Consider the following 16,035-nt stretch of genomic DNA (forward strand, 5'->3'; position numbering starts at 1 on the left):
GAGACCACATCTGTACTGTCCATATTGGAGCACATGGACATAAAAAATTAGAGGGAACACTGCCATTGATGACAGGACAAGAAGCAAAGGGCTTAAATTGCATCAGGGGAGGTTTAGGCTGGACATTAGGCAAAACGTCCTGTCAGTGGGGTTAAACACTGGAATAAGTTGTCTAGAGAGGCTATGGAACCTCCATCACTGGAGATATTGAAGAGCAGGTTAAACAAACATCTGACAGGGATGATCTAAATGGTGCTTGGTCCTGCCATAAGTGCAAGGGACTGGACTTGATGACCTCTCGAGGTTCCTTCCAGTTCTAGGATTCTACGCTCTTATGAGAAATGACATCTGAGGCTACACATTTCTCTAATTACACGTTTTATTGATTTTGTAACAAAGAAAATGATTTGCACAAAACAAAGTGAAGAAGTCTACCAGAATAAAAGCTGACATTCAAAGTCTGTGGTACACTTGTATGCTACCACTGGAAAGCCAATGAATAGCTCCTCTATAGAGGAAATAATGACATAAATTTGTATTCCCCCCCTTTTATAAATAAAAAAGGCATAGGTTTGAAAAGACATAGAAGTTATATAATAACTAAAAATGGTAGTTACCTTCACCACTAATAAATACATTGCAAGTAATGTACCATCTTTTTAAAAAGGATATTTATCATGGAGTTTAGGGCCAAAACATAGGTGGGGAGAGTTGTTTGTTTAAAAAACTTTTAACAAAAGCTAACATTAACAGCATTTGTTAAAATATTTTAAATGAATTCATCTTTTTTTTGTTCAGAGTTTTATACTGTACTCTGAATGGCACAGCACAAGCCTACTGCAGGAGGACTAGAAAGCATAACTTCTTGGCCTGTTTTCATTTGTTCAAGATGAGGGGAATGCAAAAAATAAATAAACAGCATAAACAATAGTGGGAGGAAAAGTTCCGAGACCGGAAGGCTCTTCTTCCCAAAGACGGAGGGTGTTTGCATACGATGTTTTGTTCTAGAAAAAGTAAATCTGAATATAACAATGACTGAGCCTCTTAAAGCAGCATAAAATCAGGTCTCCACTTGCCACCTCAGATAGCAATCTTTTTGCATTCAATTTAGCAGGTCCAGTAAGGAATAAGGGAAGCTGATAGGAGAGTTTTCTCCCTTCAACCTCCTGCTGTGAAGACAGCACCAAGTCTGGCTTAAGGTGCATCCCAGTTATGTTATTTATGTAGCTGGAGTTGCGTACCTTAAGCTGACCGTCTAGGTCTAGTGTATATCTGGACTGAGGCACATAAAACATATACATTCTGCTCAGATTAATGGAAGGTAGTGGTCTAAATCTTCCAAATGGCTTTGAAAATCCCTATCAATTATTTTCAATGATCATTGGCAGCACGATAAGTACAAATATTTATAGCACATGCAATATTCCTAACAGTATGATGATTTCTAATGACAATGTACTTTAAAGCATACCTAAGCATCCAAAGAGAAGAGCTAGTGAATGTTGGGGGGGGGGGGGTAAAAATTAATGTCTGAAATGGCCTCTTCGCATTAGTGGTTCAGGGTTCAAACGCAGCATTACTCTTAAACATGCTTTTTCCTTTTGTTTTGTAGTTTGGGAAGATAGGGTCCGGTTGAGACCAGCATTATCTATGATATATAACCGTGCTCTCTCTCTCTGTTCCGTAGCCTAGGAAATTAGATAAGTATGTAGTTGCTCTATTTTGTTATGTCTCTTGCTTATCCTCATTGGCTCTGCATAACATATTTTCAGGGTCGAATTTCTTGTAATCTCTGTAATTTGTTAGTTTGTAGTATAAAAGTGTGGATTCAGTTAGAAATTATACAAATAGTAATTAGGGGTGGGTATAATTGTATTCATTATTTGCTTATTAATATTCATTTTATGGGAGTTAACATTACTAAATAAGGCTTTACGAAAAGTAATGCTAGATGTGTGAATTAACATACAGCCGGTCCCCGGGTTGTGAGCGGTCGACTTACAACAGTTTGCAGTTACGACCGAAGCTGTTGTAAATGGCGAACCCCGAGTTACGAATGCGATCCGCGCTTATGAACAGCACGGTAGCATGTAACTCTATGGGGTCTGACTTATGAACAAACCAAGTTATGACCAATTGCTTGGTCTGTAACCAGTTCGTAAGTCGGAGAGAGGCTGTATTAAAATAGATAAAAGGATTTAATTGGCACCAGGTTGTTGCCACTCGGACATTGTGTTGTCCGAGGTAAACGTGCATAGGCAATAAAGCAGTTCCGTTTACCCCATCTGCTCCTGGGTCACCTGTTTCTTCTCTAACAGTGAATGACAGCAATATGTCGTCCAAGTATGTGTTGTGGAACAGCCTGTATTGCTGCACTTCTCTTTCTAGCCATCTGCTTGCTTGTTCTGCACACTGAAGTGCCTCTTCACATGAACTCCTCCAACCCAGGGGTGGGGAACTGTCTTCCTACCTCACTTTGATTTCAAGAAATTTTGAACCAGAAACTGTTTGAGGCGTAGCTGAAACAGTATTTTTGCTCTGATCATGCTCTTCTGGGACCAGGCAGAGAGGTGAGGTGCAGGGATCCCTATTTTTGATTATGCATTGCCTGGGGAAGGCACATTCCCCTTTTTTTAGCAGAGACAAGTAATGCTTCCTGCTTAACTTTTGCCCTTTCCAAATTGCTGAATTCAGCTGATGCATTTCTGCTTGACTCAGTATCAAACAAATGGCATGGGAGAGGGTGAAAACAAGTACACCACAGGTAAAAGAATCTTGCTGTCAGCTGGGCTGAACTTTGGCCACTGTGTAATAAAGGAAATTTACTGAACAAGAAACTGGCATTTTGGAGTGTTTTTGAACTCAGAAGCTTGAAGTTAAGCACATGGATAAGTGCAGTGCTAAATCAGGGCCTAAATATCAGAGATTTGCTAAATAAACTCATTACATAATATGAAATTCACCTTGTGCACTGGCAGCAAAAGACCTATGCACTACTTAAGCTTCACTTCAGCCTTCACAATAGCTCATAAGTAGAATTTAAGTGATGTATAGACATTTGCACTTGAGTGAATTTAATCTTTGTTCAGAAGGAAGGGAAAAGTACAGACAAATCTGTTAAAGCCAGTTGGAAAATTGTATTCACATTTTTCATGGAATAGTTTTCCAATGTTGATATATGCAAAACTGGAAACCAATTTTTCCCCCTCAGATTTTCATCACAAACATGGATAACTTGGAAATAAACAAAAATCTTTCACACAATTTTTCATTTAGTTACAAGATAGTTTTCCTTCGGAAAAAAATTAAATGATAAATTTCAACTAGCTCTATTGATCAGCTTCTTCCATATTTTGAGAATGTGGAATTGTGGACTTTCCTAGAATATGCTACTTAATTGTTAACATTTTAGCTTGTGTCTGACTTCTTGTTTGACTTATGCCAGTTATTACAAATGCTACCAGCAGGTTCTACATTTTGATCATTGGAACACTATGAGATGCAGCCTCAAAGTATAAAACACTTTTTAAACCAGCCCCAGAAGTGAGGAGAATGCAACTGTGCTGATTATGCCATCTGAGGAACTGGCTTCTACTGATCTTGATCTTAAAGATTACTGCAACCTGATATTCAAGGTTGAAAGCTTTTGCAGCACAATTGTTCAATTTCTTGGAACAAGTAGTGTATACAATGCAGTGCTACCTCACCATGGTAGATGATATGCAGAAAGAGTTTTTGTTTTTGTTCTACATTAAGATTATTTTGTCTTAGATGGGCCAGGAGCTACTTCCATTTGTACCAGGTGAAGATCTGACTCTGTACCTGTAAAGTTAACAGACCATCTTTTATCCCTTTTCTCTATAAAGACTTTATCTGAGGAATCTCATTATTAGCCTGCTCCACAGCAAGTTGGTTCTCAAACACACAGTATGATTTATAAGTTCCCACAAGTCTGGCATGAAAATTTGCCTCATCCACCTTACGCCAAGTGTCTGTTGCAATGTACACATTATACGGATCCTCTGAGTGCTCCAACTTTTTAGAGCGGATGTTGCTAAGCATTGTTCCAAATGTGAAAAAGCCAAAGAAACCAATCAATAAGAGCACATAGATGATTTGCAGGTTGTCATTGGGTTTTCCATGGTGGGAAGACGCAGAGTTATTTGTCTGGGCTACGTATTCTTGTAATAATTTGGAGAGGAGGGAATTCAGTGCTGTATCATTAGACAGTGTCGCCATCTTGTTCCGTCACTCCTTCCGTTCTGAAGTGGTGATTTCTAGAGAAGAAAAAAAGCCAGGCACTCTTTTAAAACCCTTTGGGGCAGTAAATCTGTACAACTGATAAGTATCCTCTCTGGCTTCCTTTCTCAAAGACGATAACTATTTCATGGGAGAATGCTGAACTTGGAAACCACCTATTTCGCACCAGTTCATCGGCTGATGTAAATTGGCATATTACATTTGTGGAGCTCTATTAGTTCAATTTACATCAATGGAGCACCTGATCCTCATGTGCAATGTTTACTAAGAAAATACGAACAAACAAACATCCTAAATGAATTACTACTGTTCTCTTTGTCTCCTTTCCCACGGTGCTGTAGTAAGACAGGTTGGGGGACAATAGGGACTGGAAAACACAGAAGGCAGCTGCAAAAGCAGCAGGGGACAGAAGTAAGAGGCAGTAGCCTCCAGAGCAGGAGCTCTTAAGGGCTAGAGCCTCTATCTCTAATAAACCAAAAAAACTAGCCACCCTCTTGCTATACTGTAACTGATTCACAGGATGTGTCTCCAATAAAGCCATCATGCAACTGTGAGTTTTGTTGGATGGTTGAGCTGACCTCTGGGCAATCAGAATACTTGGGCACCAGGAATCAAAGATTTTTGGTAATCAACACTAGTTTGATTGAGAGTTTTACGCAAGAAGCTTAATGATCATTTCCCGCTTTAGAGTCTCAACAGTAGACATCCTGGGCAGTAAATCCTTTCAGTGAATAAGAACAATGTATCAGAATTGCTGCAATATCCAAGTCTCTCCAGCCAGGCAACGTAACTGATCTGTAACTTTAATCTAAGTACAATGCACAATTTAGCTTTTGTAATAAATTAAAACAAACATTTCCTATTGTATTATGCCCTTCCAATTTTTGAATAGCAGGTACTGTAGTTCAAGGTGACTTCACTGACAATAATCTAGTAATAATATAAGAGCTGTTAGTTCTTTATACAGTTTTAATTACATGAAAACAGAGCGGTCCATTTACACAGGCTCTTATATTATTAGGAATTTTTTAGACATGTACAGTATTTTATTCATTTTCATCAAGGGTCACATTTATTCCTGGGCAGAAGGTCAGAACAAGGTTTATGCAGGACTGACACACTACTTGAACTTTAGTCTGAGGGCTTACATAGTGCTTGAGTGGTGCATAGATCTTGTGCTGGCCCTCTGCACAGGAGTGTTTTTCACTCTATATGCTCTGCTTAGGAGTAATGCTATATCAGTATATGCTATATCATAATGCTGGTTTGAATGTTCTGTTTCTACACTGTGTATGACTAATGCTGAGCAGATTTTTGTGTGAAAAAAATGTTGGGGGTGAAAACTGCAGATTCAGTGCCACCAAAATCTTTGTAAATTCATGCTGATTTTGTCAAATTCTTTTAGATGAAAAGGAAAGTCATTTTTAATCATTTGAATTTTTAAAAAATCAAAAGTTAAGATTTTTTTATTTAAAATGATTCTGCCGCTCCATTTTTTTTCTTAACTTATAAAGGTAACATCCAAGAACAATAGAAACCAAATGAAACAGGTTATTTGGTTCAAATCAATTTTTTTTCAACTTTAAAAAAAATTCAAAATGTTTCCTTTCAAATTGACCCAAAATATGTTTGATTGACAGCAAGCAGAAAGATCTGCTCTTTACCCAGTTCTGTATAGGACATGTGCAAAGAGGGTGACTCTGATGCACTCAAAATGAAAAAAAGAAATTGATCCTGTGATTCTTTGTCCTTTATAAGAACCACATTTATTTACCTGAAATATAATGCTATGAAATATGTTAATGAAATGAAACGTTAATACAACAATATATGGATTTCAGCATTGGAACTGTGTGAACATTAAGCTAGGAGACCCCAAACTTTGCAATATTTCCCCTGGTTTTGAGTTCATTGCAAACTTGACAGCCCAAACTTGTAAACATTTTGGAGAAATGCTTGTGCTCCTTGCATTTTCTAGGAAAGATTTATGGTTTCAATCAAAACATACAAAATGTAATTATTGCAACCTGAAATCAGACAAAAATTGGTGGTTCGGGTTACTTGATGGTTCAGACTAATCCTGAAATTTGAAAATATAGCTCTGGCAAGATGTGAACCAAAACAAAATGTTAAAGCAATTGAGAAGTGAAATCATCAAATTTCAGGTAGCAACAGTATCATTATTCAACACAGAAACCCTCTGATTACCTTTTAGAACAAATAGAAACTGAGTTTAACATTTGTTTGACAAGAGTCCAAATTCTCTGCCCACAAGATGAAAAAATCTCCCTTACAAAATAATGCCCAGATCTAAATTATTGCTTTAGACAAAAGCTTAAATTTACTTACATAAACTTACATGTGGGTAACTTGAACTTAGCAGGTTAAAATACATTCACATTTCTTTAGCTGTTAAAAGATCCTGTAAAAGCAGAAAGAAAAAAAGGAAGTTGAAGCCTTTATCTGTGAAATAATTATTTCTACAAACTGGTGGGAAGTACATCAACTTTCTGAATACTGTAAAATGTAAAGAGCCATCCAACCAAAGTAGTGATTTAAAAACAAAACAAGAAATAGTTTATTTGAATCTCTCAGCTGATCATTCATGCAAGAAAGAGATTTAACTGTTTGCTAACATAAAATATTAGCATAATTAATTAATCTTTAAGGATGGATCTATTAACGTAAATGGGTCAGGAAAGAATCCTTAGATAACTATACCCCTATGTACTACAATGCTTCCAAGATAACTGAACTTCAACAGCAAACACATCAATAAATTTGCAGAACATGTGCATGATTTTTTTTAAATTGCAAATGGAGGTGAGTGTGAACCACTGAACATTGCTTTGTGATGTTGTGTACACATATTCCTTCTCCAACAGTGGGTGAGCATGTTGTGTGGCTCTAAGATAGCTGCACAAGTATAATAATCTAAGATAAATTCTGTGAATTCCTTCCACTCTGCATGGCCAAGAGATAAATAAGGACCCTAGGAAATCCTTTAAGTCACTTATCATTGGTTCTACAGTGCCAGCAGGGTTTTAGATTCAGATAGAAAGACCCTTAAGAATGGTCAGAGGATGATATTACACTGAGACATAAGAATACAAGGCTTGATTCACCACTACATTACTCCAGTTTAGCATGTGCATGACACAATTGCAACCAGTCAATTTGCACCTATCTAAAAACTACAGTAATGAATTAGGCCAACTGTTTCAGTTTCTTGGTGGTCCTTCCACAAGAATCAACCCTTGTATGTGGCAATCACTCTAGCAACTATAATGGAATTGCACCAAGGCTGCAATTCTCCTTCTCTTCTTTTGTGCTCTGTTTATTGCCAATATGGGTGCCTTCACATTGTTCAATTTCCTTCCTGGCCTTATTGCAGGGGTCATCAATATACAGATCATGGGTCAAATCCAGATTGCCAGATGCTTTTGAACTGACCCCAAAATCTTTTCATTTTTCATTTCATTTCATTTATTCATTATAGCGATGTGGGAGGGTTTATTATTTTATTATTATGTTATTATTTGACCAAGACATTTGGAACTTGGCAACAAATAACCTACTACCCCTACTACTGTGTCAGGAAATGAGGGACTTTCTCTGAGCCCTCTCTTCTGTCCGTGGGAAAAGCAGGCGAGTTTGTGGGCATTGCTCCGCCAGTTGCAGTGTGTTTTAAAAAGATTTATTTGTAAATGTAGCACTATTTAAAACTGAAAGAGCCAGAGCGTCCACTGGCATAATCATTGTGACTCCCTCTGACTTGCACCAGTAGAAGGGTTGGCCCAATGATTCCTTTCTCCATTTGTCTGCAGATGTTGTTTGAGAAGTTTTAAAGTGAGTGCTTTTCTGTACTAGGATTTTTACACCAATGTACTTGCACCGGTGCAACCCCCTTATGTAAGTGTGCCTTGCACTGGTACAAAAACACCATTTGTGACAGGTGCTTAGACATTCACATTGCTCAATCCTCATACTTCCCGCCAACCATCTCTTTATGTGCATGCGCTACCCAGTTATTACCCTAGTCATTCTCTCTGGCCTAGACAAGAACCCTGTCAACCAGGGAGCAAGAGTGGAAGGAGGTGGGGGAGGAGAATTTGTGATGGTGAAAAAAAAAGAAAAGTGCTAAATAAGCCTCCAATGGCCACTTTGTTCTTGATTTGTATCTCCATCCTATGGGAGCCTATCACTGAAGGGGAATTAGTCAGAAGCGGCCCTGACAGATATACGTGAAGGAAAGAATCAAAGGGGATTCTCTGCTAGCAGATGCCTTTCAAATAAGTATTTAAACAATTCAAGCAGTCCAGACGGCTGGTAACTAGAACTTTCAACCAACAAGATCCTTTTGTTTAAAAGTAGATTGCTTTTTAGTTGGAGTGATCAGGATGTTCTCCCATAGCAGTGAAATAGCAAAATGCGGGTGTTCGATGAAGCAGATAAAATACCATTACCCACCAATACATCAAGCGAAATGTACTCTTCAACTTGATGGGGATACAGGTGAATTGTTTCTGTCTGTCTCAGTTTTCCATCTGCATCACATGAGACTGAGTGCTACCTTGAAGACTGCCATAAGAACATAAGAATGTCTATACTGGGTCAGACCAAAGGTCCATCTAGCCAGTATCTTGTCTGCCGACAGTGGCCAATGCCAGATGCTCCAGAGGAAGGGAACAGAACAGGGAATCATCAAATGATCTCTCTCCTGTGAGCCATTCCCAGCCTCTGACAAACAGGTGAGGGACACCATTCCTACCCATCTTAGCTAATAAGTATTGATGGACCTAACCTCCATGAATTTATCTAGCTCTTTTTTAACCCTGTTAAAGTCCTGGTCTTCACAAGTTCTGCCCGTGGACATACCTAGTTCCAAGTCTACCAAATTAAAGTTCAAGTTCTACCATACCATAATAAATCTTCTCCAATTTCTGTCAGTCAGTTCATTACCAAATACAAGAATTTATGATTATAGAGTAGTTGTGCTAAGAAAGAAAAGAAAGTTACACATTAATTCATCCCTAAAAGCACAGATACAGCCATGTTGGATATGTACGAGTATAATGTATACAGCACAACCCAAAGGGTTAATTTCAACATATCAGTCTTCTGTTGCAGTGTATATTCTAAATATTTCATGTACACTGGTAATTTTTACAGGTTCAGGCCTGATCAGAAAAGCATGCATTCCAAGGAATTCTTGTTTGGCCCCAGCTACCTTTTAAGATTCTTCTCATTCAGTGAGCGTAATCTTATTATAATGTTCTTCAACGATCTAATCTTGCTCCTGTCATGTCCAGGGGAACATTAACATTGGCCATAAACTGCGTAGGCTCAGACCCAACATTTTTAAGGATGTCTGTGCTCGTCATGCAGGCTGAGTTCAGAATGCAATAGATTTTCTTAGTGTGTATAATGTAGACATCCATAACTGATAAATGCCAGATCCTCCACTGATGTATATTGGTGTGACTCCCTTTAAGTCAATGGATGTAGGATGAATTACATCAGCTGAGAATCTGCCCTTAATATCTTTCCTTCCATATGACCATCAGCAATAGCAGCTGATCACCGAAACCTCTACAGAAGTATTTGTCCTCTGAAAATACAGCACCACAGTAACCTTTTCATGGGGCAATTGGGGGCTTCAAGCCTGTGTGCCAATCCAACGGGTAGATGTTAGCACAGCTCTTTGCCCATAATCACTCCCATAAATGTCTTGTAACAGTACTATCCTCGCCCCTTATACATCACTGCAACCCATTGCAGCAGATTGAAAGTTGTGTTCTTCCCTGGCCATTCACTCACGGTATGCCTACATTACCCTCCTATTTCGAATTAGGAGGGTAGTGTAGACATACCCTCAGAGAGATTGCTAAAATGAGCAGGTGTGAGGAGACTGGAATGTGCCACAACAGAGCCCCCACTCAACACATTCTGGGCATATTTAGATAGGTATTTAGATATCATGGTGATGGGTGCAAAAAAAAAAAAAAAGAACCCCACCCAAGATAGAGAGGGTGCATCTACACAGCAGGATTATTTTAGCAGTATGTAGGGTACATACACAGTTAGCCCCCAGCAGAGGTAAAAATAGCAGTATAGACTGTAAAACACAGATTAAGCCAGTAGAGTAAAGGCATCCTGAAGGGTGTGCATGTGCATGTGCGTGTGCGTGTGTAGTTGGGGTACATACCCTACATGCTCTCTACTCACCCAAGTCACGCTTCCCATTTGCACTGCTATTTCTAGCAATGTAGAGTTGCTCTAATGCCCATTGATAGATCCTCTCCTCTTTGCAGGGAAAGTCTATGGTCATGGTGGAGGGGAAGCACGACCACAGGGAAAGGCTGCCAGTTCCCCTTTATTGTATCCTTTGCCTTCTGCAGAAAATGATTCTGTAGGGGGGAAAAGCTCTGTCAGGGAGACAGGGAGTGGGAGAAAGGCAGAGCCTTTCCTTGCTGTTCCCCCTGGCTAGAGCCTTTCCTAGCTGCACTGAAAGGCTGTAGCAATGGGAAGCTGCTGATGCCTTTTTTCCCCTGCCTCCCTCTGCCAGACCCTGTCACCGGTTTGCGTAGCAGCACATCCTAGCATGCCTTTCGCGTAAACTACCTCTCTCTGCGTAAACTGCAGACTGCAAAAAGTGATGTATAGTGTAGACGTAGCCTTAGGGAGATTTATGCTTCCACTCCTGTACACTGACTCAGACTGTTTTCGTCAACAATTGCAATTTAATAAACTTCCACGTGTGAGCAGATTAGATTGCATCATTCCTCTTCCTTGTGCATCACTATTCACCCAATCCTCAACCATCATCCCTCATTCCACTTTAGACAGCCACACAGATAAAGCCGGGCTGGGCTAGTTGGCTTGTTCCTTAAAAACTGTTCTGTTTATGAGTGCAAGATAGAAATTCAACCCCCCACGTCACACATTTGCTTTGACAGCCTAAAATCATATGCACCGTGTTTGTCCCTCCAGAGCTAGCTACCCCGGGCTGATGCGCAACATACGCATTGAAAAGTGCCAGGCACGTCTCGGGCACCATGCAAAGAAATAACAATATTAACAAAGGCCCCCTCCCTTTTTATTCACCTACACAAATTCCTTTGAGGGAGGCTTATGCAAACTGTAGCTCTCATGCTCACGATTATTTTCCCTGCCCTCACCTTAGCCCCTTTGTGCTGACCTGTATGTTGTGGTCCCAAGTTGTTTAGCAAAATACAGGCAAGACTCAGGATTCCAGCTTTGGCTGAGAAAAGAAGCAGAAACCAGGTGAGCTCTGGAGACACCAAGAGCCACATTTGTCCCTAGGTTCCCTGGAGTCAGAGCAGGAGCAAAATTTGCTCCTAATTTCTATGGGGGCCCAGCACAAAAAAGTCCCTAGAAGGCTCAGTTGTGCAAAGGCTGAGAGGCAAACATGCAAACTCACCAGGCTGTGCAGCTGGAGGAGGGCGGGAGCCTGTGAGCTGGGTGCTGTAAGCCAAATCCTCTCACTGGGAGTAGGAGTGGGAGGCAGCCTGAAGTCTAGGTGTTGGGAACCAGCCTCATATTATGTGCGTATGTGGGCGGTAACCTGCGATATGGGCACTGGGAGCCAACCTCACACCATGTGCACAGGGGGCAGGGCAGCTGGGGCAGTTCTGGGCAAGAGCCAGGGGCTGGCTGGTCCCAGCATAGCAGCCTCTCTGGGGACAGCAGATCCTCAGCAAGGGAGTTCCCTCCTCTCACAAAATAAGAAAGAGGAATGGAACTTGCTCTTGGTACAGCGCCCTGTCCCTGGCTCTAAGTTGACTCGGCCCTTGGCTCCCTGGCCTGCACCCACTGTTCCCCTGCTCCCAGTTTAGTGCCCCCTGAGTAGCCACACAATGATCCAGCCTCTTTTCTTTGATCCTGTCTTCCCCCCCAGTCACCCACACTCCTGTTCTCCTGGCATTCTGCCACTCGCCCCAACACACACACTGCCCAGTCACACCACATGTCTATCTCCACAGGCCCTGCACACACCTCATGCATCTATCAGAATGCCTTTCAACATACTGCATCCTGCAGCCCTCACATGCCTGCGTCCCACCAGGGCCGGCACACAACATTTTGGCACCTGAGGTGGGGAGCAAAAGTGATGTCCCCACGCCCCCTCGCTTGGGCCAAAATGTTGAAAGGTCTCAATTCTCTGGGTCCTAGTGGTCCCCCCCCCCCAGTCTGGCACCTGAGGTGGCCACCTCAGTTCGCCTCATGGTAAGGCCAGCCCCGTGTCCTGCCCCACACCTCTTTGCAGTCTGGAGTCGAGAGAGAGGACAGAACCTCAGAACAATCACCATGACACTACTCTGAACAGAGCTCATTCTTTGTTGCATTAACAAGTCTGCCACAGGTTGTTCTTTAGCTCTGCAGCAATACACTGAATGAAATGTTTTTGGGAGCAAAACAAAGATCTCCTGTAAAATGGCTGCTATCAATGCTATGACTTTTATAGACTTCTCTGTACTGCGAGATCCCCTAGACATTGGCATGATCCTTCTCAGTGTTATAAGGAGAGGGAGCCGCTTCCAATGGTTGCTCCTTAAATCAAACTGACACAAGCAGATTATGGTGGGAAATACCCTGGTTCCGTGGTCTCCAAACTTTTTACATCCAAGATCACTTTTTAAATGACAGACCAAGCCAAGATCTACTGCCTCGCCCCTTCCTTGAAGCCCCGCCCCTTCCTTGAAGCCCCGCCCTCTCTATTCTCCTCCTCTCCATCACTTGCTATCCCCAATCCTTATACTGCTCCTTTTTTTAAAAGGTTTTTCAACATTTGGAAGTGGTGCTCAGCCAGGGTGCACCACGCTCCACGTGGGCTGGTGCAGAGAAGAAGTTTCCTGGCCAGCTGGCTGTGGCCTTCAGCCTGGAGGAGGCTGAACCGCGCTCCAGCTGATCGGGCAGCTTCCCCTCTGCGCCTGCCCACGTGGAGCTTGGTGCACCCTGTCTGAGCACCATGGCCAGCTGGCCGGGAAGCTGCTTCTCTTCACTCCTGCCCGGCTACCCTGCGCTCAGCCCGGGAAGCTTGCTCCAGCACAGCTGGAGCTAGACACAGCCTCCCTGGGCTGAGCGCAGGGCAGCCGGGCTGGAGGGAAGAGAAGTGGCTGCCCGGCCAGCTGGCCATGGTGCTCAGACAGGGTGCACCAAGCTCCACGTGGGCAGGCACAGAGAGGAAGCCGCCGATAAAATGGAGCGCGGGGCAGCCTCTTTCATCAGACAGCCACAGTCAGCTGGCTGGGGTGTTTCAGCCCTCCCGACCTCCCAGCTCCCACCATTCCTCGCAGCTATTCACCTGTGTTGTTGCTTGGTGAGTAGCTGCTCCTCAAATGAGGAAATCTAATGTAAATGTACTGCGTAGGTACGCAGTTCAGAGAGGGTTCAAGAGCTACTCTTAGAACCCCTGAGATCTACTGGTAGATCATGATCCACTGGTTGGTGACCACGGCCCTAGTTGCTGCCATTCATTCCCTGGAAAATGTTTGCTCTCCAGGACTAAAGGGTGTCCATTTCCACTGGGTAATTAGAGGGAACATTTGGCTGGCAATCATTACTGCCTGAAAGGCTTCAGCAGTTATGTGAAATGAAGGGATGAGCTTCCATACACCCTAAATTCACTTTAGAATTATGATTAAATGCAGAATAGCATGTCCTTCATACTCACAAAGCGCCCATTACAGATACCAGCCTCCCAGCATGTGCCAGCTGATGATAACGTCCTGTCCCCTAGAATTCTGACTAAAGGCCAAAACAGGAAAAATGTCCATGAATAACAAAAATACCAGCGTCTACTTCCTTTATATAGTCGTGTTATTTATTGTACATGCTTCAAAACAGAGTGGTCTTTGTAGGGCTATGGGACTATAGAAGTGTCTGGAATATGACCAGTACTTAAAATGAAGGAATGAAGACTAACACATAAGCATCTTGAAATACTTTTTACACATCCTCTCCAGAAGAATGAAACAGTATGGGAGCAGACATCAAAATATGCCTCCTGTTGGACAGTTGTAGCCTGGAGATGAAATAGGTTGTTAAAACGAAGGAGACAATAATTGCCTTAATAAACTGCTTAGCATTCATATAATGCTCTCATGCAGGATCCATAAAGCATTTTACAAATAGCAGTTAGTTAAATCTTGCAGCATCCTGGTGAAAGACAGGGATGACATGTATCATTACTTCCATGATATAGATATGTAAATGGAAGCGGAGGTGGGTAAGCAACTTGGCCAAGTGCAAAAAGTGAGTCAGTGGTAGAGGTGGGATTACAAGAGACTTGGACACATACTTCCGTACTCTAACTATTAGATAACAGTGACTCTAGTCAAAGCAAGACTACTAAAAATGCTACCGAAGTATGTGGTAATGAATGGTCCTTCATATGTTGAGTTCTCTTCTGTGTGAAGATGAGCTAATTACAGCAAGAGCTGAGTGAAATGTTTTGACCAAACTGTTTTTGCGTGAAAAATGAAGATTCAAGTCAAGTAAAACATTTTGCATTCTCGTGTAAACTTCACTGCATTTTTTCAGTCAAAAATTCCCAACCAAAAATAAAAATTCTGAAAAATATAATAATGTTTTGTTTCAGTATTTTCAAACTGTTTTGATTTTTTTCCTTAGAAACTACCCTTGTTTTGATATTTCCTGGAATTTTATTTCATCAACAACAACAACAACAAAGTCTTTTAAAAATTTGAAATGGAAACAAACTTTTCATTTGACTCAAACATTGTTTTGGAACTGCCAGCAAATCAAAAATCAGTTATTCACCTAGCTCTAGTTTGCCAACTTCAGAATCATAAGAACATAAGAGTGGCCATACTGGGTCAGATCAAAATAGGTTGAAGTGAATTTGGAAAGAATTTACCAGATGTTAAAGTCAACACTATGGCTCTGTAAGGAAGAAATATAGTATTTAGTAACCAAGTCAGTAAATCTTCACTGATAATGGTATACAGATTTTAAAAATCTCAAAGGGCTATAAAAACATGCACAGAAGGTGGGAGCCTGGTATAATAATTAGTCACATCTAACTATATGATTAGTAGCACCCTTACCAAATTCACCGTCCATTTTGGTCAATTTCATGATTATAGGATTTTTTAAATTCTAAATTTCATTATTTCAGCTATTTAAATCTGAAATGGCACAAAGTTATAATTGTAGGGTCCTGACACAAAAAGGAGTGATGTGTGGGTGGTGGGGAGGGGGGAGAGTTATTGTAGGAAGGGTGGCAGTACTGCTATCCTTACTTCTGTGCTGCTGCTGATGGCAGCACTAACTTCACAGCTGGGCAGCTGGAGAGTGGTGGCTTCTGCCAGAAGCACATCTCTGAAGGCAGAGCCACCCCCAGCAGCAGCACAGGAATAAGGATGGCATGGCATGGCATTGCCACCTTTACTTCTGTACTGCAGTTGCTAGGGCTGGCTCTGCCTGCAGAGATGTGCCAGTAGCCGCCACTCTCTGGCCGCCCACCTCTGTAGGCAGAACAGAAGTAAGGGTGGCAATCCTGCTACCTCCCCCTAAAACAGGGGTGGGAAACTCAGGCCTAGGGGGCCAGATGTGGCCCTTGGCTTGCCTGGATCTGGCCCCCGAGGCTCAGGACTCTCCCCCGTCCCCAGAATTGGGAAGCTGGTGCTAGTGCTCCAGCCCCTCCGCTGCCCCACCATGGGGCTGGAGCACACAACATCTGCTAGTCTGGGCTCCCCTAGGCTCAGGTATGTGAGTGGAATGTCTTTC

The 16,035-nt window shown here is 41.9% G+C and overlaps 1 protein-coding gene across 5 annotated transcripts; it reads right to left on the reverse strand.

Annotated features, from left to right (window-relative positions):
* Positions 1-361: 361 nt before the first annotated feature.
* KCNE1 (potassium voltage-gated channel subfamily E regulatory subunit 1) lies at positions 362-12,097 on the reverse strand. Of its 5 annotated transcripts, XM_089773860.1 has the most exons (5): positions 11,705-12,095; positions 11,462-11,524; positions 10,489-10,670; positions 6,610-6,682; positions 362-4,277 (listed from the first exon to the last, which is right to left on the reverse strand). In XM_089773860.1, exon 5 carries the CDS (start codon positions 4,237-4,239, stop codon positions 3,859-3,861), a length of 381 nt encoding a protein of 126 aa, XP_089629986.1. In that variant the 5' UTR covers positions 4,240-4,277; positions 6,610-6,682; positions 10,489-10,670; positions 11,462-11,524; positions 11,705-12,095; the 3' UTR covers positions 362-3,858. The 5 variants fall into 5 exon arrangements, with proteins under 5 accessions (XP_089629986.1, XP_025041883.1, XP_025041879.1 ...); XM_025186098.3 differs by lacking the exon at positions 11,462-11,524 and having other exon boundaries at positions 6,620-6,682; positions 11,705-12,097; XM_025186094.3 differs by lacking the exon at positions 11,462-11,524.
* Positions 12,098-16,035: the final 3,938 nt, after the last annotated feature.

The sequence above is a fragment of the Pelodiscus sinensis genome, chromosome 1 (assembly GCF_052426305.1).
Source record: "Pelodiscus sinensis isolate ZL-2025 chromosome 1, ASM5242630v1, whole genome shotgun sequence".
NCBI lineage: Eukaryota > Metazoa > Chordata > Testudines > Trionychidae > Pelodiscus > Pelodiscus sinensis.

Bases quoted from the DNA above. Each gene is read 5' to 3' on its own strand.
- KCNE1 (XM_025186098.3), bottom strand. From the start codon at position 4,239: ATGGCGACACTGTCTAATGATACAGCACTGAATTCCCTCCTCTCCAAA.